General features: G+C 37.3%; 1 protein-coding gene across 1 annotated transcript; it reads right to left on the minus strand.

Annotated features, from left to right (window-relative positions):
• Window positions 1–3,314: 3,314 nt before the first annotated feature.
• Window positions 3,315–21,674, minus strand: LOC137386780 (zinc finger protein ZFP2-like). The gene is made up of 6 exons (XM_068072924.1): window positions 21,615–21,674; window positions 17,512–17,608; window positions 11,858–11,920; window positions 9,589–9,648; window positions 9,138–9,194; window positions 3,315–4,858 (listed from the first exon to the last, which is right to left on the minus strand). Exons 2-6 carry the CDS (start codon window positions 17,585–17,587, stop codon window positions 3,648–3,650), a joined length of 1,467 nt encoding a protein of 488 aa, XP_067929025.1. The 5' UTR covers window positions 17,588–17,608; window positions 21,615–21,674; the 3' UTR covers window positions 3,315–3,647.
• Window positions 21,675–24,979: the final 3,305 nt, after the last annotated feature.

Genomic DNA, 24,979 nt, shown 5'->3' on the forward strand with positions numbered 1-24,979 from the left:
ACAGTTATCTTTATCGATATATGTATATATATATCGATAAAGATATATATATCTTTATCGATAATATAAATGCAGTTATATTAACATATAATATAAATGTAGTTACTGTATATAACTGCATTTTGACAAAAGATAACAACTATAGGCCACATTACGTGGTGCAAGAAATGCTTTGAATACTTTACAAAACAATATTCAAAGTTTAATGTTTATTTAATCAGGCTGCAACTATGTTTTGCAATTTTAATTAGTAGTGTAAGTACTCATTTTAATTACTAGTGTAAGTACTCATTTTAATTACTAGCGTAAGTACTCATGTTAATTACTAGTGTAAGTACTCATTTTAATTACTAGTGTAAGTACTCATTTTAATTACTAGTGTAAGTACTCATTTTAATTACTAGTGTAAGTACTCATTTTAATTAATTTGGCAACTTAACACAATTTATTTACAGGAAACATTAATTTCTCAAACTAATTTTTAATGCAAATGTTTTCAAGCTAATTTATTATAACTATAAGTTTATTATTAATCAATTTATTATCAATTATATTGAAAACTGATTTGATGAATTTATTAAAAATTCGATTTTATGATTTAGCTAGCTATGCTAACCGACATTGCCAGGGTATTAAAAATTAGCTTATAAACAATGAGAGTTGCCTGCCACTTGCTATTAGCCTGGAATACTGCCAATGCATTATTTGGGTAAGCGTACTAATAAGATCTACCCTCTCGGTGACGTTAGGCAATCACCCTGCGTAACATGCAAAGCCTTCGGCGTATTTGTTCCCATGTAGTGACATATATCGTCTAGCCAAGTGATAAAGTTCATGTTGCCGAGTTGGTGCAGCGGCTGACTGATAAACTAGAAGGTTCGATTTTAAATCTTCTGCAATACAGAATCGATTTACCAATATCAATGACCAACTTAGAGAAATATGTATATAGATTATCGATGATGTTATTTGTTAGACAAATCTTTTATTGATTTTCAACTTGCATTATACCAAAGTTGTTGGTAACTTGATTAGCACGATTAAGTCTCAAACTAGTTTGGTGAAGCAATATTCATTTGAATTTAAACAGGAAACAGTTAGTTACTTCAACTGTTAATGCAGGGTTATATACCAAAAAAATAATTGATTTAATTATTAATATGATTTTAAATTACTTTTCGAATTACTAATTTAACATAATTCCAATTTCTCTCCCCACAAGTATTACAAGTCCAACCACAAGTCGCTTACCAAGTCTTTCTAGTGAAACATCTTAGTGTTAAATATCAAGATAATAAACTGAATGTGTATGTAACCAAGGCTAAAGTTTTTCATTAGACAATAAAATTAGAACCACAACAAGAACTGCTAGTTTCACAATGGCAATAGATGAGGAAAAATCAACACGTACCCTTCTGGCAAGTGGATATCCATAAAAAGCCACAAGAAAGGCACTGACAGCCAGCTCAGCAGTAATGATTTGTCATGGAGTCTGCTGAAGTACAGGATGTTTGTTACCTAGAAAAGTGATCTCCAGGTGCTAGAGCTCACATATACAAAGATATATTTGGAAAGAAACCAATTTTTCCCTTCCAAAGTATTATATTTTCATAGTTTTGCTAAATGCATTCTTTTTTGGGAGTGGTTCTTTCTCTCTTTGCCTGCAGCAAGGATTTGTACTCAACTACAGCCGCAGGCACATTTAACAGTTAGTCAAGTCAGTGGTTCTTAACCAAGGAGGAATTCTCCTGGTAGTTCCATTGTAGTTCACACTGTAGTTCCATCCTGGGTTGTAGCCTTGTTTTATTCAATAATCAGGGTGCTAAGTTCACTATCATTTTCATGAAACCAATTTTGATGTTTACATATCGATTTCCTATCAGCTTATATGCTGTTTCAAAAATTGCCGTCTTCAACATCCACCATCTCTTTTCTATAATCCTCTTTTCAATTCACTAACTAATATCCTCAACGATGGATTGCTTATACACGATCTCGAAATTTTTGTTCACTTTTTATTTTATTATAAAAACAAATTATATATATTTTTTATTACAATTTTATTATGGTTACAACATCCTGGAATATAATTTTTTATTCATTTTTCTTACATTGTCTATTAGAAGGTGCGAATCCATCAGCAGAGGTCAACTGCAAATGCATTTAAAGCATGGAAACCCAGTGAAACACTTCCACATAAAATTATGTGCACAATATCAATGGGATGAGACATGAGCAATCTAAGCATCTATCTGAGCTACAGACTACTGCACTTGAGCCTTCTTGATGTTCAACTTCGGTGAAAGTTGGTTGTCACCGCTAGATTGCTCATAAGATTATGTTGTTCCAACACCATTTATTACTTCTACCTATTATCAAACTTAATAGCCTTTGAGAATAGATGAATAGGTTGATGAATTTTAAACTTTCTTAAGATGGCCATAGTTACTAATATGTTGATTAAGACAACTCTAGAGGTTGATATCTGTTAATACTATCAGATCAATGGTCCTGCTACGACAAAAAATAGTTTCTGCTACTAATATGAAAAGTTTAGTATTTTGATACTGTCATATAAAACTAGTTTATCAATAAGTATGAGTCATAACCTGTTACTACAGTCTGCTAGTCGCAGGCCTGACAATATTATAGCTAATATTTAGCAGGTGACAGTCGTTGGCTATTACTGGTATTAAGTACACCCAATAATAAGTTTATGGAAGATGAATTGTAATAATAATTGCAATACCAAAGCAGATTCCTCAAATACTGCATCTTGTGGAGTGAGTTGGCCATGAAAATTAGCTATTCTGAAAAGATTTGAAAACCTATAAATGTATGCTATGCTTTTATTGGTAAGAATTTTAAACCAACATACTTTTGATAACGTAGTTTAACAAACACTCATTTTAAATATAATTAATAAGCATCGCAGCTGTTTTTGGTCAGTATTTCGTGGAAATTGGTATATCAATTTCATGCACCGAGCTGTTTCATGCATACGCTGTAGGTAACAAAAATGTTTATGCATTATAAAGATGGTAGCTTTGCAGAGAATATTTGAAAACTGAAATAGCGTATCAGATGTCAGAATGTTTTGTCAAGAAGATCAGCCTAAGCAACTTTTAGCTAGTCAGTAGTCATGTTCATATTGGTTCAACTACACCAAACCAAAGCTTTTCACCTATTGGACAACAACTTGTTCTTATCAAACCTGATGATATATTTTTCCAAATAGTTTATATAATCATATTTAATATGCAACATATGTGATCATACAGTTATATAGACTACAAAGCTAAATAAGTGTATACGTTTGCACAATCACATGTTTTACAACGAAACGGTCCTCCAAAGTATGACGCGATGAGTGAAGCTACTACAGCAAAGTGTGGAATGGAATGGCTTCTCTCAAGAATGAATCTTTATATAGCTTGTTAGTTGACTGCGCTGAGTGAACCTATTACTGCTCATCTTACACTGATATTAGTTTTCTTCAGTGTCAGTTTTCAGGTAGTCTTATATCCCTGTGATGAGAAAACTTACAGCTGTACATCTTACATTGGAATGGTACTTCTCGGGTGGAAGTTCTCCTGTAATTTTTCAATTGACAATGTTGAGTGCATACTCTTGCAACTCTTATGGTATTAGGATGGCTTCTTTCCAGTATGAGTCCTCATGTGGTTTACAAGAGTACAGCGCTGACTAAAGCTCCTGCAGCATACCTCACATTGAAATGGTTTCTCTCCAGTGTGAGTCCTCATGTGAACTGTTAGATTACTGCGCTGAGCAAATCTACTACTGCACAGCTCACATTGGAACGGCTTCTCTCCAGTGTGAGTTCTCATGTGACTTGTTAGATCACTGCGGCGAGTAAAATTGCGACTGCAAATCTCACATTGAAATGGTTTCTCTCCAGAATGAATCATCATGTGGCTGACAAGACTACTGAGATGACTAAAGTTCTTGTTGCACACCTTACAATGAAGTGGCTTCTCTCCAGTGTGAGTTCTTATGTGAACTGTTAGACTGCTGCGCTGAGCAAAGCTGCTACTGCAAATCTCACATTGGAATGGCTTCTCTCCAGTGTGAGTCCTCATGTGATTTGGTAGTTGACTGGAACAAGCAAACCTCCTATTGCATATCTTACATTGAAATGGCTTCTCTCCAGTATGAATCCTCATGTGAGTTGTTAGATGACCGGAACAAGTAAACCTCCTATTACATATCTTACATTGAAATGGCGTCTCTCCAGTATGAGTCCTCATGTGAATTGTTAGTTGACTGGAACAAGTAAACCTCCTATTACACATCTTACATTGAAATGGCTTCTCTCCAGTATGAATCCTCATGTGAACTGTTAGATGACTGGAACAAGTAAACCTCTTCATACATATCTTACATTGAAATGGCTTCTCTCCAGTATGAGTCCTCATGTGCATTGTTAGTTGACTGGAACAAGTAAACCTCCTATGACATATCTTACATTGAAATGGCTTCTCTCCAGTATGAATTCTCATGTGAATTGTTAGTTGACCAGGACCAGTAAACCTTCTATTACATATCTTACATTGAAATGGCTTCTCTCCAGTATGAGTCCTCATGTGAATTGTTAGTTGACTGGAACAAGTAAACCTCCTATTACATATCTTACATTGAAATGGCTTCTCTCCGGTATGAGTCCTCATGTGAACTGTTAGATGACTGGGATAAGTAAACCTCTTATTACATATCTTACATTGAAACAGTTTTTTTTTGGTAAGAACTTTTCTATTTGTCTTTACAATGCTCTTACAAAATGATCCTGCCGGTGGAACCTTTTGGTATCTTTGAGACAATTTTGGCCCACAATATTCACCTACAATACAAAAACCGCTTACTCATCATACAATATGGAAATGCTCTTTTGAAGACTACAAGAAAACTATGAGAGTGGGGAATCTTTTGTTTTACAATAGAGTGTAAAACAATAAATTCACCACGTCTTACTCTGCAGTGTTGTAGGTGCAAAATATGTGGGATTGTGATTGCAAGCCCTTAAAAGCTCAAAGACGAACAGTTAATTGCCGCCATCACAAAACAGCCTTGGATTGCAATCAGTTCATTTTTCTGACGTAGTCAATCCAATTGGTTATTGTTTTGACACGTAATGTTCTCACGTGAATTAAAAGGCCAATAAAAGGCTCAATATAAAACTTCTCGTAGCACAAGTTTATGACAAACACTTCAGGTTTTACAGAAGAGCACGTATCAAATATAGATGCTCGCTACTTAACAGTTTTGTTTCGGCTTGGTCTAATCTTCTAGTCGTAACCTGATCACGTGACCCATACTTCCCGCCAAATAGCGCGAATGTCTGCAGCATTTTTCCACTATCACAGGTGACCAACAGGCTCATCATGTTTATTAGAGGATGATATGCACTCCTTCGAGCTAAGAATAAAAATTAAATGAACTCTCACGATAGGTTATATGATATCAGTGCTGAAAGTGACAGCATTACAATGATGATGAAATAGATGCGTAAGAACAATATGTTGTTTGTTTATGTTATATACCTGAAACACAAATTACCATAGCAAACGTTGAGACAGTATATTTTTCATACCAGTTCAATATAACAGCTGCAATAGGAGTGACCAACCTTTTAATCACACTATAACAAGTATTATCAACAGCTGGCAAGCCAAGCTAGAAAACCAAAAACGAGCCACATAAACCAGTAAGCTATAATTACATTACACTAGAAATAAGCTATGAAAAGCTTGACAAAAAGGACAATAATATTTCAACACAACAAAGATGGTTTTATTGAATGCGTGAAGTCCATTTGCGAAAACATTTCGAAGAATGAGGTTGCATGAAAGTGTAAACAGAAACAATCTTGTTCAAGTATGTCTCATATGAGCCAATTTGGAAAGAGATTTAATCTACGGCAGTTTTGTGATGGCGGCGATTAACTGTTAGTTTTTGAGCTTTTAAGAGTTTGTAATCAAATGTCCACATATATTGCACCTACCACCCAGCAGAGTAAGATATGGTGAATCTTTTTATACCAAAGAACTGTAGTGTGAAATTTGTTGCAAGTCAACCTTTAACACGTCAAGAGACTGAAAACAGTGTTTCAATGCAAAACGAGGCGTGGCAGGAGGGTTGAGGGTGACATGGAGTCACCCAAGATGAAAAGATGGTGTGAAAATCTTCTGTCATAGCCACCTAGAGCTACTATATAACTGAAAAAGCTGGAGTGTCAACCTCTAGAGCTTACCCCAGCTCAAGACAAAAAGCAGTTGAAGCCAAGACAAGCCAGACTAAGCAAGGTTGCCAGGAGTGGACTCAAACAACAGCTAGAAGAGACCAAGCCCACCACCAACCGGTAGCCTGCTTTGAAAACAGCAGGACTGACCTTAGCTGTCTCACATACAAACAGATGGAAACAATAGGAGCTTGCCATGCGCCAATAAGTTTAAAAGTGTCCAAGATAAACCCCATTGCTGCTTGGGCTAAAGGTGGTACCAGGATGATCAGGGTAGTCTCTGGATAAGCATCATTCAACTAGCTATTTCACTCCAAGGAAACTATAATGGCAATCTATCCAGTTGCTGATACACAGCAGAGACACCACAAACCTGCAAAAAAGCAAGTTCTTAACAGTCTTCATCAAAACACACCAGATCTGCACAAAGACAACACCATGGCCTAATGGCTGATCAGACACAGCTGCCGTTTTACGGAGTCGTCAGTTACTGATATGATGAGCCGTGCCAGAAAAAATGCAATCTTAGGGTTGCCATTCCTAACGGCTCACCAATAATGCTACAGAGTAACAGTAGCCCATGATTTCTGTCGAGGGATGCCTGCTGCCATGTACAGATAGACAAAAGTAGCGGTTGCTAAATAAAAGAGAGATAGTGAAGGACACGGCGATACTACGGGGACGCAAGCACTGGAGGTAGGGGCACCAAACCACCTAGAAAACCTGTTCCTAGCCGTGAAGAACTGTAAGTAGCTAGGACATGCTAAACAATTGGTTAGGCTGTAGACACATTCCCAGACAACATTCACCATGGGAGGAGTAATTGGGCCAGATCTTCGAGTGGAATATCTCATTCCAGTAAAAGAAATGACTCAGCCTATGGATGAATGTCATGTATGAGATCTTCGCAACAAACAGGATCTTACTCATCGAACCTGCCAGAGATGTCTGGAGCTTTCCTGTGGCAATAATCTGGCAAAAAAACAGTGATTCTGTAATGACTACTGCCAGCTAAATGTGGTCAAAGAGCAGAAAGCCGACCACCTTCCCTAGATAGACATTCTGCACCGAGTAGAGGGGCGGGTGTTCAATTGGCTGAACGAAGCAGAACTCAAGATTAAACCGGCCAAATGCAAACTTTTCCAGTCTCACATGCCCTACCGGGCCGTATGATAAATGAAAAAGTGGTGGCTACTGACCATGAGTAGCAGCCCAAAAATGGTTGCCAACCAAAAAGGCTCAAGAAACTGCAAGGCTAGCCTGACACAGTAAAATACTACCGCCAGTACATTACAAGCGTTGTTACCACTGCATGACCCTTGCTAAAGCGGTGAGAATAAAGACAAAAGGGTACAGGAAAGAAGGACAAGCCGCACTTGATGACCTGAAGAAACTTATCTCTTCTGCACCTGTTATGAAAACTGCGATCCAAGTCAGGTGCATATTTTAGATGTAGATAAGAACCTATGTGGGTAGAGACAGTAATGTCCCAAGTCAGGAACAGAACAAAAAAGGTGATTCCTTACTTTCGGAACACTTTAGCAACTGCAAAGAGGAACTACTGTCATGCGGAGGAGTTTCTGACTGTGATCAGGGTGGTGAAGCAGGTACTACTTTATCTATATGGTCAACAAATCCTGCTCCAAATCAACCACTCCTTATTACACTGGCTTGGCACGAGGTAAGAAACGTCTAATGTAGCACAATGGTTGGAAATTCAGAAAGAGTTCAAATATACGCTGAAGCACCAGCTGGGTTACCGTACGGGAACACCAGTGGGCTGACGCGGCAAATCTGTAAAAACTGCCAACAGTGTAAATTCATCGTGCTGAGGGATGGTAGACCCATCCAAAGTAAACCCGCCATAGATGACCAGCACTTGTCATGTAGACTCTAGAACATCCCAACAGCTGTGTCAAGGGTCAGTAGGACCGAGTGTGAGACCATTTATCAGATGGGTCAATATTTTAGGTAGCCAGGGAGATTAGCTCGAGGCCAGAGCAGCTTGCAACACACTCGAGAGAGACAAGCAGACCGAACAGAAATTTGAGCTATGTCGTCAGGAACTCCAAAATTTAGGCCCAATCAGGCAATTTTTAAGGACAGCCGCAGGCGGAATGTGAGAAGCCAAGCCTTACCCACTGACCAGCCAAGATGGCTTGCAGTTTGCTCATCATCTGGCAGAGAGACAATCAGTTAGCAAATGCCCATTTTGACCAAGCCCGGGGTAGGCAAGATGACCGATCACCTCTGTCTGGTCTGGTGCTGGCCAAAACTGACAGCAACTGTGAGGAGACTGGTCAAAAGCTGTGAAGTCTGCCCAGCTGCGAAACATAGGGAACAAACACACCTAAAAGAAAGCAGAGGCTGTACACTGGATGTCACTGACAAAAGGCAGCGGTAGATCGTGGAGGCACCACCACTAACGCCAAAGAGTAACAAATAGATGCTGGTATTAACCGATCACTTTACTCAATGGCATGATACGATGGTTGTCTCAGAAGCCTTGGCATCAGCCATAGCCACCACCCTAAAAGAGCGAGTCTTTTGCTAACTGGGCTTGCTGTAACAGACCCACACGACCCCAACAGCACAACTTGGAAGCCAACTGATGACAGCGCTGTGTCAACTTTAGCATGTGGAGAAGTCGCCGACACCCCATATCACCCAAAGACCAATGTTGGAGTACAGCCCAACAATCGGCAACTGAAGCTAAATTGAGGCCCAGATGAGTAGAATATGTTGCTTCCCTAGCTGATGATAGTATACCAGTGTACACCACACTCAGAAAATAGAAAACTAAAAGAAAATATTTTCAGAAGATAAAAAACCTGAGCCGATATTACACATCTCTTATACAACTATACTAATACTATTTTACCTTCATCACTGTGTATGTTGACTGAGCAGCTTTTTCCTTCTAGATCAAGTACAATGTCTGCAATATAAACAACTTGGATACACATAAATATATAGAATGATCTTATACAAAAACCTTAACAAACTTGCGAAAAATTGCGTTGCTGCAAAATCTGTGTGCTTTTCCTGCAGTCAAACGTCACAATTTTCTAAAAAACAATGGCTTGTACTTTTTAGCGCTCATGAATTTGTGTTCAGTCAATATAATGTTCAAACTCTTCAACTTCAGCAATTTTTCATTGCGCTTACGCTTAACCTTGAAACTTAGTACAGTCGACCCCGGCTTCTTCAGACTTCACTTCCGAAGATTTTCAATTGTCCAGACAATAATAATTATTATATTAAATTAACTGGGAGATATCAGAGCTATTCAACAGCCGCTATCACTATTATTTGATACATCTTAAACCAACCAGTGGGATAGGGATTATCAGCACCATCAGATCCTGGTTCTGTTTTCACTTCTGTAATTCCTACAATAAATATGAAAGTTTATCTAAAGAGAATGGTAATAACATGCTTTTTGTACGTAAGTCGCCAGGCTACTATAAAAAACCTTCAGACATAATTGAACATAAGTGAACTGATAGTTCTGGTGTTGCCCGATAAAAAGGGTGTTGTATTTTGGACATTGAGGGGCTCAAGCAACATGGACGCCTGAGGTTATGACAATTGCTATTATGACAATTGCCGCTTGTCAGGGCAGTCAAAATGAGTGAATAAAGCCAGGGGATGATGTAGTATTACACAGTATAAAAGTGAGTAGAAGAGAAGACAGTTTCTTACTACAATACATATCGAGGACATATCTCTATACAACACAATGAAGGCAAAGATTTTACCTGCTATAACAACAATTAAACTAACACCATATTGACCTTCATCATTGTGTGTGTTCACCAAATGACACTTTGTTTCTAGATTAGGTTCAGTATTTACATTTTAGACGACATAAATACATTGAATAATCTTTTTATACAAAAATCCTAAAAAACTCCTTTAGATGCTATAGAAATCTTATGGAAATCAAGGGCCTAAAAACACAGAGTGCCTCTTGCAGTCCAAGGTCCTAACTTTCGGAAAATGATGCACGCTTTCTTAGCTCTTTTGAATCTGTGTTTAGCAAATAAAATCCTCAAACCAAATAACTTCAGAATTCTTTCACATCTTGTAACTTAATACACTCGACACCCGCTTTTTCAGAACCAACTTTCACTGACTTTCAATTATCCAGATGATAATAACTAGAAATTCCCGTCATACAGCCCACGACCTGAAAATCGAATAAGTGATAATGGAAAAAAAGAAAGGGTAGTGCTGGTTTTTTAAAAAGTAGTTGTCAGCAGGAATTGACAGAGTATAGTGTAAATGAGAGTTGTTCGAGATGATATAAAATAAATTTGAGGAAGTACGACTTCACAAAAGGAATTCTAGTTATCTAGGAATTTGACAGGGGGACTTGTTGGCATGTATGACATAGTTGTATTTGAGCATTGTATGTAATGAGATGTTTCTCATTCACTATGTTTCCATGATGCGCAGTGCTTCGGAGTTGCGCTATCTCCGAATCATGGAAACGGCTTCTTCGCACTGAAATCACTGCGCACTGATCAGTGCGAAGCCAGTGCAAATTCGCAGCAAGGAAACAGCGACTTCGCAGTGGCTGCGCATAGCTCTCATGCCGTGGAGACAGATTCTTCGAGAACCATAAACTAGTACAAAGGTTGTCCTGCTAATCTTGTTTTTTTCTATTCTTCCGGTCTTCTTTCACCTAAATTTAATTATGGTTTGCATTCACGAGGATGATGAGGTGAATACTTTCCTGGACTTTGTTATCGATGCCAAAACTTTTCGAAAAATAGGTGGCAAGTCCTAAATTAAAGTATAAATAATATATTACTTAAAAATACTTATTAAAAATATATTACTTTGTAAAAAGTGTGTTAAGGTTTGTAAAACCTTGTGAATGTGTATTGTAAATAAAAGTATACAGAATCATAAAAAGACCGTCTATGACGTTCGGTATCCGTGATCGATTCTATTTCTCCATCAGGCGATTCGATTTATACAATTTCTCTTCTCTGGCTAATTTGCTGAAAACCACTACGCAGCATGGAAACGTACAATCCCTCGACTTCAGAGGGGGCTGCTTCGCAGTGCTGCGCACCATGGAAACATAGTGATTAAATCCAATGCTCAGTTTGTGACATCAGTTTGAAAGTTGGTTGGGTTGAATGTAGAAAGGTTTTGATAGCGGTCTAGCAGAAAGCAAGTATGAGCGTTCACACTTCTGGAAGTTTTCTGCAAACTGCAAGATGTAAAGAATTTTGGCTAACGTTTTAAATACTTTAATGAAACCTTCGATAATTGAGAAAAAAACATATGCTGATAAACTGTACCACAATTTCGTACATGTACATCGGTCTACCGCCTCAAACGGTCTACGTTTATTACAAAAACCTTCGGACAAATAAATTCGAATAATTATTTTTATGATAATTTTATGAAATCAAATAATTATCCTTGTTATTAAATATTTTTACAAAATATTAAAAGGGAAATATATTAAAACCCTTTGGCAATTAGACATAGCTATAGACTGGTGAAATAAGCATGTTTTTCTCATGAAATGCGCCCTTCTTAATAGTTCTACTATCTTTTAGTTCTAAATCTTTAACTAACCAGATGGGTAGAGATTATCAGCCTCACCATCAGATTCTGGTTCTGTTTTCACTTCTGTAAATCCTACAATAAAGATGAGAATATATCTAGGGAGAATGATAATGATAACATAATAGATGTAATAAATTCTAATGATAATAATTAGTAATAGTAATAATTCTAATAACTCCATGAAACAAGATGCTTTTTCGTTATTTCAGTTTTTTGCAAGGTTCAATTGCCATATCGCGGTCAAGACCAATTCTTTATTTTCATAGGAAGAGCCTTGACATTATCTCTTCGTTTGGTCAGACGAAGACAGTAAAATATTTCATTCTCACCTTTGTACCAGTATCGAGAGGTACCAGTATCGCCGTATTCAAAGTTTTGATGGATAGCTTCTGGGGGAGCAGTAACCTTTTCAACCTTAGTAACCGACTATGTGACTGTTATTATTAATTCAACGTACTCAGGATTTCTATTTTGTTTTCTCAGTTCGTATTAATTGTATCATTACCAAATCATTTTTTGTAATTGTAGCATAACAGACTTATATAAGCTTGTAATTGCTAATTATTTCACATTTACATTAAAACCTATTAAAACATTTTTCTCCATTTATTTGTCCTGCACAGAACATTTTTCTCAGTATAAACACAGATGTGATTAAACTATTACGACCTTGAAACTCCACAAAGAACCACACCACGTGGAGTAAATTAGTCAAATACAGTCAAACTTGGATAACTCGCCTTCGCATAGCTCGAACACATGGTTAACTTGAACAAATTTGTTTGGTCCGTTCTCACGCAATGATAAATTGCTTTAGATAACTCGAACTTATCATTAACTCGAACAGTTTTTGAGAAACGGTTACCGGGACGGTTGCTATCACTTTAATGTACCACTTTATTCGAAACCAGAGAGGTAAACAAACTTTTAGTAGTTCTTGGGCGCCATTACTATCACCATCAGCAAAATATTTTCGTTAACCCTTCCAGTCCTGATCCCTACTATTTCGGGAGAAGTTGTGTTCGCTTTGGCCTGAGACAAACTATTTCGGGTCACTTTCTGAGTAACTCTATTGGTACTACTTTTATGTAGATCGTTTTTTTAAGCTTTAGTTCGAACGATAAAAGTATGTTGTTAATTTTGATACCAGAATTGTGGTTGGATAAAAACATTTTACCAGGCCAATCTTCAACTTCTTCAACTCAGGAGATAGGCATTTTGAATACATTTACCGAAAGTCGTTGCTAGATTTCTGAGTCAATCTAACGTAATTATACGTTCAGATGAAAAAAATACTCAGCAGTGAAAACGATTCACAACAACAGACTGATAAATTATTAGCAGCACAAGGTAAGTTCCAAATATACTACAGCAGAATTATTTAATTAATATATTTTTTATTTCAAAAAAAAATTTTCTTAATCATAAAACTTTTTATAGTTTTTGGTAGATACAAAAGACATAGTAAATGCATTTACTTTTAGATGTTGTGCAAAAATTTGGAAGCCAGAAAATTATGCCGTTTTTATATAATATTTTTTATTATCGTCATGCTGTTTATTGTAGGTGAGGTTGGAAATGTTAGTGATGATTCTTTTACTATTGGCAATGAGGGTATGCCCAAGCGTCAACACATGTCAGTGATTACCAGCAACTGATAGTTATAGTTTATGAACATTTATTTTATACATTTTTTGATAAACTTCCTCTTTCTACCAATTTTGATACACATTCTTTTTACTCATTTTCAAGCGTTTTTCAGATGAAATCAGTTTTGTTATCAAGTGGTTTTGCAATTATTGCAATTGTTATCATAATTGCAATAATGTTTGTTTGGAGTAATTAGAATGTAAATGTTGTCTTTATAGAGTGTATTTATGATATAAATACATAATAAACCAATAAATCGAACTATGGATCGGACGCTCTTTTATGCTATGATGTTGCATATAGGCTGATAACTTAAGTTCTACTGGTTAGAACTCCAATTTCTTTTTTGCAACTTGCTCCTAACATATTTTTCTGTCATTCTATTATGTTATTAAAGTGTTATCAACCAAGAAGTAGACTGGTAGTAGCAACCAAACTTAGACTTTGCGATTTCCAAAACATATATCGATTTGAACCTCATCAATAACATATCATATAAGTTAACTTAATAGGCCTATATTAGTATCAAATTGTAGCTAAAAATGTTACCAACAAGTTGCAAAAAACTATTTTAGATTATCTGCAATACAACATAACTTATGCCCAATCTAATCCAACTCACTTGATTAAATAACGAGTGTGAAAAATTGATTAGGCCTGGCAGGTGATCAACTAGAAAATAATTAGGGTTGAAAGGGTTAATGACTTTTCTAAAGATTTGCAAAAGATCAAATTTTACTAGACTTCCTATCAAAAGCAAAGGGAAAGCATGAAAACCTGAGGGTAAACTTCAAAAGTTAAAACGGCAAAATTGATCTTGGTTAAAATGCTCAAAAGAAAAGATATTTTTTTCTGAGCTTTTTAATAGCAAAAATGTTTTGCCAATTTTAATCTGAAAACATCCTGGCAGTCACATCACCTAAAACAACAAACAAATCCCAAGTGATAGATAGGTATCTATACTTAAATATATAAATTATGTCGCTGGACTCAGAACATCTGGAGAAACCATAAGTAACAACCTAATAATAGCAACGATTATGAAAGGTTTACCAACATTATATCAGCCTTTTAAAGTAGTCAACACTCAGCTAGGTAAAATTCAAACAATGACTGAATTCAAAGCAGCTCTAACAAATTTCAACCATACTAAATCGGTCCGGTACTCGCAATCAACTGCAATGGCATCTAGGGGACAGAACCACTTGAGACCACAATCAAAACGTGGTCAACACTGTCTTGCCTGCAGAAAAACCAATCACACAGCTAGGGAGCGTACGTCAAAACACAAACTCTACTGCGACTACTGCAAAGTGAAGGGCCACCTCGAGTCAGTATGCTTGAAGAAGATGTACCGCAAAATACAACTACAAGCAGCACATACGCATTCATGGCCACATCTTCTGCCCAGTACAACATTGTCACACAGAATAACAGCAAGGATCCATGACAATTAATGATTGACTAAGGTGCAACAAGCCACCTTATCAATGACAAAGATCGCTTGATTAGTTATGATGACAAATTCAAGCATGAAAAGCATTTCATAGAATTGGCCCATGGACGCCAGTCAAACAAGCTAGTGATAGCGCAAGGCACAGCACTGTTCACCATTCTTGATGATTGCAACAAAGAACGTGTGTTTCACCTGGAAGATGGTCTGTTAATACTGACCATCTTAACCAGCCATTTTTCAGTTCACACCGCCACCCAAAAATGGGCAGTATACTTTCTCAAAAGATAGAAACACATTACTGTCAAACAATACCAACTTCCCAATCACGGCAAAGGGAAGACTGTTCATCCTCAACACAGAGAAGATCAAAGACTCAGCAAACCTCGCCAGGTCATTGTCAGAGTGGCACAAAGCTCTTGGGCATATGAACGATGCAGACGAACTTGGGCTCGAGAATGTGACAACTGGTATGGCAATATATGAACCTAAACAGGAAACAAACTGCATTATACGCAACAAGAGGAACATCACAGCAGCCGCATAGACAAGACCAGCAAGTTGAACTAGCCACGCAGCCACTACAATGAGTTCCTTCAGATATATGCGACCAATCACACCAACTGCTAGAGAAGGACACAACTTCATCGTAAACTTTATCGAAGAGTACACTAGTATGTTGTTCGCATACTACATTCGACAAAACCGTGATGCGACTACTGTGATGATGCAAATTATTGCAGATACTGCACAGATAAGATTTGTGAAGAAACTGCACACCCCCAACGGGATGGAATACCTTGGCCAACCATTCCAATGTATTCGACGCAAAAACGGAATAAAACACAACCACGGCACCCTACTAATCCTATCAGAATGGGAAATCAGAAAGATCGCGGCGGAGCCTGATGGACACAGCCTGAAGTCTACTCAGAGACGCAAATCATCCCAAATTTTTTGGGCCTTGCTGTGAACTATTCGCAATACCTGAGAAATCAAAGCTACAAGAGGCACACTGGAAAAAACAGCTTATGAGATGTTTACCGGTACCAAGCCTGACATATGAAAAATCTACAGCTATGGCACTCCGTGTACATAATATTTAGAAGGTAACAAGCTCAAGCTTGCTAACCGTGGACAGAGCGGCATGTACCTTGGTGTCAATATAAAATCCAAAGGTTACTATGTACTTGCCACCAATCGGAAGATAATTACATCACGTAATGTGATGTTACATGTGCCCGTATGAATTTGCAGAAATAACGCGATGGACGTCGTACCATGAAAACCCGCACCAAATAGCAGAAGTGACGCAAAGAACGTCACCCCACAAGAACCAGCACTAAATTGAGAAAATGATGTAACGAACATCATACCGCAAGAACCCGCACCAAATAACAGAAGTGGCGCATCGACTGTCACGCCACAAGAACCTGCAATAAATCATGGCAATGACGGAATGAATGTCATACCCCAAGAACATGCACATGTCACCCAAAGGCCAACCGCGAGCGCCAGCCTCCAAACTATCTAAAGGAATACTATATGAGCGACAGTGATTGCACTTATTCCCTTGTGACAAACACATCACATACATACGAAGAGGCGATGAGCTCGGAAGATGCTGACCACTGAACGCAAGCCATGGACAGAGAAATAAGAAGACTCCGTAACTCGAATACTTGATCTCGAATAAACAGTTTTATAGTAGTTCAGCCACTACCAAAAGACAGGGCAGAGACCAAGGGGAGATGGGTGTACACCCTTAAACAAGGTAAAAATCCAGGTGAAATACAGAGCAAGGCTAGATACGTTGCAAAGGGATACTCACAGATACGAGGAGTCAACAATGACAAGACATACAGTACTACTACCAGATTCACTTCGATCAGAATGTTGTTACAGAAAGCAGCAAATGAGCGCATGACGATACACCAACTAAATGTCAAGGAAGCCTACCTCAACGTTCCTATAGACAAGGAAATATTCTTGCAACAACCTGAAGGGTATTGAAAAGACAGCAACACTTGTACACTTTCTTGCCTCCTAAATAAATCAATATACGGCCTCAAGCAAATTGGCCGTAACTGGTACCACACACTGACAAGCTACCTCTAGAAAAAGGGCTTTCAATCTGATACTGAGATCCTTGTTTATACACGAAAGGACATGCCTACGACAGCTCTGCCATGATCATTATACTCGTTTGGATTGATGATATCCTAATGTGCAGTGAAGACAAAAGTAAGATAGCTGATACAAAAACCATACTGCAACGTAAGTTCAACATGGACAACCGAGGAGAGCTAAGCTGGTTTCTGGATATCAATTTCAAAAGAAGTGGAGATAAATACACTATGTCCCAGGAACGCTGCGCTGATGGCTTGTTGAGCAAGTTTGGGATGACTGACGGCAACTCAGTAAGCACACCTGCTGAAAAAGACTTACAACTCCATCAAGGTACCAATGGAGGGCACCAGCTGGTAAAGGAATAACCATACAGACAGGTCATTGGCACAATGTTTACCATATACATGACTTGGTAATATTCTCTACTAACCATTTGAATATAGACTGTCCCTCAAACCATCTGTTTCTGGGTCCACTCTTACTACCAGAGCTTCCATGACAGACATTAAATGGACAAATCAGTTTATCTAAAAAAGGAACTAACTTGGGTAAAAACCTTAATTAATACAACACAGTGACTGTAGGGGGACTTGATTATTCATGAAAGAATTCCACTTGCTAAATCTATAATTTAACTTATATCCAGCCAGATGACAGCAAATATAAAAAAATACATCACTACAAAAAACAATCTCGATAAATAGATTGATTTTGAAGATCATTGATAGCGATTGGTCAGAGTTAACTTTTTGGAACTACAATTAGCTTTATAAATGTAAAATCATAGAATAACTTTTTCTACTGTGGCAAGCTCTTATTCAGCCCCATCTTTGCACAGGCTCTGAATAAAAGATTATGATAGCAACATCAACTAACGCAAGGTGCACAATGGCTTTACTATCATTTGAATTGTTTGAAAGTCGTAAAGTTTGAAAGATGAGTAGAAAAAAACAGCTTTTGGACCTAACAGGAAGCAAAGAAATAGTACGACCACTGCAGAAAGATTAGCCAAACATGACATCGGTGTTGGTCAAAATACCAGAGATGTTTTTAAGGTTTTATTACTGACTCTACTCATATCTCATCAATAGTTCATCAAATTTATCAACTCTCTATATATCTCTATCATTTTTAATCCATCATAGGTCGTGTAAGAATCAATTCAATTAAATGTGTAAGCGCTAAACACCAAAATTCAATTCTCAACTCTTTGGCCATCCTAACCGAAATGAAACAGTTTGATTCAATTCAATTACCCAAATAGACAAAATCTATTCTCTTTCAATTCTTATTAAAAATGGCATATAACAATATATCAAAATAACAATAAATGACAATCACTAACTTATCTCCACACAAAAGATGTTGTACACTAATAAATGCATTTGAAAAACAGAAGGAATGTTCAATGTTTTGCGGTCTAGTGAAACTGACTGCAGATGAAGAACAACGGTTTATGCAATACTGACACATGCCATTTGACCACAATACTGACACACGTTCTTTAATATAAAGATATCGTCATCAGAAGTATCTTAGGTCCATCATTGAAGAATTTTACTTTTCACAATTTCTGTTTTCACTCATCCTAAACATGAAGAAAAAAAACTGTGATTTTCTACTAAATTTTTGAGTAACAAAAAATAAATGGTTTATTGTCTTGGGAAAATGATTTCATAGCAGCATAAAAGCAGCATAAAAGCAGCATAAAAGTGAGCAGCATAAAAGCTTTCCATAATGAAAAGGTTAAGGCAGGTATTAATAAATTAAACATGACAATAAAATCAAATATGACAATATGAGCATAAAAATATACATACTTTTCTGGATGACTAGAAATTAAATATATGTAATGGTTAAATATATTTAATTGTATCACAATAAAAACGGCATACATAAGCTTATGGCTAGCGCAAAAGCAAACCATAAAATTATACTATATTATTATGTCATATATATTATCGACTAATGCAATAAACAAAATGACTTCAAAGTCTTGTGGAAATATGCTCGGCTGGTAACGTTGGACTACACTGACATATTAATTTTACCACACTTAATATCTTCTTAATGTAGTAATAATATAAGGAACCATTGCTGCATTTTGACTTCAGTCGTTTTTCTCATTGAAAATAGAAAAACGAGTCAATTTACATAAGGCGACAGTAAAAAAACCTATTCAATTCTTACGGGTAGGACGAGCCCAGTCAATTCAATAGTTAGTGAAAGATACTTAAAAATCGATTCAATTCATTTGTGAGTTGAAATTTAAGGCTTACTCGAGCGAGCATGTTACCCCGAATGCCCATCTGTGCAAACATAAAATGTGTCACATTTGTTAATTCCTGTAAACAGAGTTATTATATAATTGACACCAAAAACAACAATGATTACCTTAAGCACTCACTCCTTACTTTGCATCAGCTTATACAACCTTCTTACATCTAAACACAGTTTTCCTTGTGGGTAATTTGTGTATGAGGATATATAAACAATATATAAAAACAGTGCTTACGTAGTATGTTTTAGCTGCAATAAAACAAAATTGGTAAACCACATTTGCAGATTTATGTCGCAAACAGTAATATCACTGGTACATTTAAAACTCACATAGTATAGGTGATTAATGTTTGGGCAGCAGCTAACATACAGTGAACAACATTTGACTAGGCTATAATCAGACCTGCCAACCCAAGAGTGGGGCAATGCGTGAGATTTGGTTTTGGGGCAAGTGATGTATTAATGATAGTATATATAAAATTGTGAAAATTGGGGCAAAAATCTCACGCATTTTCATTTTTCCTTTGGGGTGATTGCGTGAGTCTCACGCCCAATGCGTGAGAGTTGGCAGGTATGGCTATAATATAAAATATTGACCAAAATATGCTTATCTAAACTTCATTTCATTTTGATACAAAATAAAATTATACTGTACAGAATACTAATCTAATCTAAAATTTTCCCACTACACCCTTCTAGAAAGAAGGAAAGGTGTGGGAACTCTTTTATTACAAAAATTCTTTACTAAAAACCTCTCAGGTCTCGAGTTGTTCTCGGCCAAAAAGAATTAAAAAACGCATTTGTCCGGATTGTTGGCACAAACAGACCTGCTTTCTGTCGAGTGTTGTGTTGCTTGATAGTATTTTTAAAATCATGGACCGTAAAGTTCCCTTCCACTGCTTTTAAATAAAATGCACACCTAATATCTTTTCTCCGTTTAGCTAAACTCTCGATCCCTGTATTTGCTCTTATTTCTGTAAAACTGACTTGCCCCTTTAGTTTAAAAATGAACCTTAAAGCGGTGTTCTGTATTTTCTCAAATCTTTTGATATCTTTTTTCATAAACGGGTCCCATACCGTGCAACCGGACTCTAAAAGTGGCCTCACCAAAGAAAAATAAGCAATCTGCCGAGTTTTTGTGTCAGCATGCTTTAAAACTCTCCTTAGCATATGTAATGTTCTATTAGCTTTGCTTATTATTTTCACATAGTGAATTTCCCATTTCAGGTTATTTTGCAACTCAATGCCAAGATATGGATGTGAATCAACATTGTCTAAACGTTGGTCACATAAAAAATAACTTGCTTTTGAATTCGACTCTCCAACTGAAAGAACAGCACATTTCGAAACATTAAAAGTCAATTGCCACTCATTAGAATACTTTTGGAGTACACTAAGGTCTTGTTGCAATACCGCCTTGTTGACACGGGAATTAAATAAAAGAGTATCGTCAGCAAACAGTCGGCATTCTGACACCATAAGGTCTGGCAAGTCATTAACGTACAATAAAAAAAGAAGGGGTCCCATAACTGACCCTTGGGGCACTCCTGAGTTAATTGGACAAAATGGAGAGTTGGCATCTTCCACGGAAATAAATTGCTTTCGGTTTGATAAAAAATCCTCTATCCAAAAAATAAGTTTTTCATTTATACCGTAATAGATGAGTTTGAGTAAAAGTTTACGATGATTCACGGTATCAAATGCCTTAGAAAAATCTAATATGATTACATCTGTAATAATTCTATTATCCAGATTAGAAGCAAGATCGTTAATTGTAGAAACAAGCTGGGAATCACAAGATCTTCCACTTCTAAATCCATGCTGACTATCGTGCAAAATGTTGTATGTGATTAGATGATCATGAATACGTGTAATATTCATATCACCAATATTTTGATAGGATATAGGGTTATTGATCAATCATAACTTCGTAATGCTATTTAAGAAGCATTTGCAGCGACTAATGTAATGTTGTTCTCAGTTGACACATGTATCTTCCCAAAAGCGGACAAAAAACCCGTCGCATTTTCGGTCAATATTGTTACCATATTATATAGAAAATTATTGCCAATAACGTGATAGGCTTATTGGCCTATATAAAAACACATTGAGGACGAACACTTTCAAAGAGGTGGAAAACGAAGTGCAAAAGCAATTGTGTGTACTGCATGGTAATAAAAATGTAGGTTTATTAATATTGTGAAAAATGAATGACACACTAGTTTTTAATTTATCGAGGGCCAGTTTCTCTACCTTTGGTTTCCGAAAATAAAACTTTCACTAAAAGTTTTACGGTGTTTTGTAGGTTCGAAACGCTTTTAATTAATGTCCAAATAACATATGTGATTGTTTGGCTCGCTACGATGTCAAGGTAAAACTTATTATAGACGACCCCTGTATAGGAAAGTCGTTCGACCAACACCGTAGTTTGTTTCCGAAAAATTACTTTTATGTGATCTCTAATCACAGGTGTCCTTTAGCGGGGATATTGCCGAAGCCGAGACCGGGCCGTAGTCTACACACACAAAAAAACAACATGTTGTTTTTTTGTGTGTGTAGACTACGGCCCGGTCTCGGCTTCGGCAATATCCCCGCTAAAGGACACCTGTGTCTCTAATGATGAGACAACAACTTTACCGAACAAAATGAATTTCTGTTTGCTGTAGCTTTAAAATCGATGGCAATATTATAGACCATTTGAAAAAAACACAAAATTCGTTACAAGCTGACGCCAGTATATTTTTCAACTAGCTGCATTACCCGTGTTAGGGGACAGATTTACGTGAAGCAATAGTTTTAATGAGAGTTGTCTTCCTCATTGTAAAACAACTCCCAATATGCAATCTACTGAATTTTTTGTGCTGATCAGACTGCATACACATATGCAGTCGTACATGTCAATAATGTTGGAGACAACAATGAAAATATGCAATGTGTTTTACAGCTAGTCTACAATGCATCAGTCTCGAACCACTCAAATCGGAGTTGTCCTAATTTTGTACACAGAACTGATAATGAAATTGATATTGCTAGGCAAACTGAAGTTCTTCAAACTGGCAGTACTGAAAAGTTTTACATATTTTAAGAAATTCTAGAAAATATTTTGCTATTGCACTGTTAAGTTATTGCCAGTATTTATTGAATTGAGACTTCTGCATGCTTAAAACACTAATCATGACTCACCAGTTCTTCGTCTACAGCCTGTGTTTTGACATGGTATATACAAACTATGCAGCAGTAATGTGGTTGCGTTGCTAAAATTTATTATCAAAAAAATCTGCTATATAAACTACATACATGGCCCCTGCCTTCCCAACGTAAGGCATTACATCTGGAGCATTTCTGGACATTCATCCCATAAAAAATTTTGGCCCTATACTGTGTTGCAGGAGTGTAGTCAAGTGCAAAGTTTTCTGCAATTACACGGCGCCTGGTAACAGCTGCCGTAGTTAGTGCATCTTGCTGTTGTCACCGTTACATCTGCTCGGAAAATTCAGCTCGCCGAGCAGCTGTTGTAGCTAGTGCATCATGTTCTTGTTGCCGCTGCATCTGCTCAGAGGTTTTTGGACGTCTGGCCGCTGTAGCGGCTGCTCTGAGCCGTTTGAGTTGCTGCTGGGTCGGCTCAGCAAGTCGGCTCAGCAGTCTCTGCACTTCTAGCAGCTGCAATATCTATTCCGACCTGCTCTCAATGTACCTGTGTTTGTTCAGCGGTTTCTGCTCTTCTAGCAGCTGCTATTCTGTTTCGTTCTAGGCGTAGCTGTGTTTGCTGTGAGGTTTCTGCACTTCTGGCAGATGCAGCAGTTATTCTGTTTTGTTGTAGGCGTAGCTGTGTTTGCTCTGCAGTTTCTGCACTTCTAGCAGCTGCAGTAGCAGTTCTGTTTCGTTGTGGGCATAGCTGTGTTTGCTCTGCAGTTTCTGTGCGTCTAGCTGCTGCTTTGCAAATTCGGTGTCTTTATTTACTGAAATCAATCTGTTTTTGCGTTTGAGTAGTAAGCTGTTTGGGAGGCATTGTAATGCTTCAAGCCTTTTTAAAAGTGAATGATATGGTGTGCTTTTTTATGTAAGATACGTTGCTTGCTTTCTTCTCACCGTCGCCTGTCACTACACTCGGAGTGCCAGTGCAAGTTCTTCAGTAGCTGTAGTTCTGTAGTACTCGTAGCTAGAAAAAAGTAAAAGTAGGTCAGCTGCGGAAGGAAATGAACATGCTTACTATCACAAACTGCAGCAAATCCAACGTTTTTAACCCTTTCCCTGAAGTAAACTAATTTAGAAAAAAAGTTAGAAAACAAATAACTACTTATGTTGATGACATTATAGCCGATTCAGATTTTTGTGATTACACAGATAATTAAAATAGCAATAGCAGCACTGACTCTGATCGGGGTGAAAGTATTGGTTTTGAAAGAATAAGGAACATTTTAGGAGATCGCATCGTAGCCTCACATCGCTTCATCAATGCACAGAGTATAGATACAATGAATTTTTTGCGTAGCAGTGTTTATTACCATGTTGGAAAAATCTACGATTCATGTACTAGAAATTTTACCGTCATACCGCCCACGTCCAAAGTAATAATGGAAAAAAGAAAGGGTACCGTTGGTTGTTGAAAAATTAGTTCTCAGCAGGAATTGACAGAGTTTAGTGTAAATGAGACTTGTTTGAGATGATATAAAATAGATTCGAGGGAGTACGACTCTAAAAAGGCGCAACTAACAATATATTTCGAAGGTAAAGTTGGGTTGAAACTACATGTAGGTATACGAGTAATTGGTTAATTGTTGATATTACAATATCTGTTATAAGTATACAGTATCTGTTAAAGGTCGCGCAGTCTAGTCTCCTCTCGTTTGCGGTGTAAGATTTGGTCATTGATAGCTAATCGAGTGTTGCGCTCCCTAGCAAAGTTGTTAACAAGTAAGGCATTGATTTTTTGAACTTGAGAGAGCAACAAACAATATTCCAGCAGTCATTCTGAGGTGGCCTATATCAATGACAGCTTTAGCCATGGTAAGACCTTGACTCTTGTGTATTGTCAAACCCCATGCTAGATCGAGAGGAATGCCTGTACAGCTAAGAGTAGCACGGCCAACAGTCCAAGTACGCTTGATAGGTATAATGTAACTGGAATACTGTTGGGGTGTTCAGGAAGAAATGTTGGACCAGTATAATCTGAAAATATGCAGACAACGAAAGCAGGTAATGCAGGTAGGCCTTGATTTGCACAGCATATGATATGCAAGACAGTACCAATTGAACCATTGACTAATCCCTTCTCAACCCAAAAATTGCTCGAAGCATAACACGCGAACCGACTGATAGAAATACAGTGCGTTGAAGACCACTTGCAAAGTTGAATGCCAAGTTTGGTATCCATACCTAAATGGACATATAAAAAACTTAGAAAAAAATGCAAAACAAAACACTGCGCTTCCTATTTAGATTGAAAAGTTAGTTTAGTTTTTCAAAGCTACGGGAAGACACAGACATTGGTTTATTAGCAGGGAGAAGGAGGGGAAAAATAATGTCTTTGTTTTTTAGAGTAAAATCTATTGAGGTTATATGAAATGCATACAATAACGCACCAAAACACTCATATGATACCCGTCAACCTTCGAGTC

Source organism: Watersipora subatra, chromosome 2 (genome assembly GCF_963576615.1).
Source record: "Watersipora subatra chromosome 2, tzWatSuba1.1, whole genome shotgun sequence".
NCBI lineage: Eukaryota > Metazoa > Bryozoa > Gymnolaemata > Cheilostomatida > Watersiporidae > Watersipora > Watersipora subatra.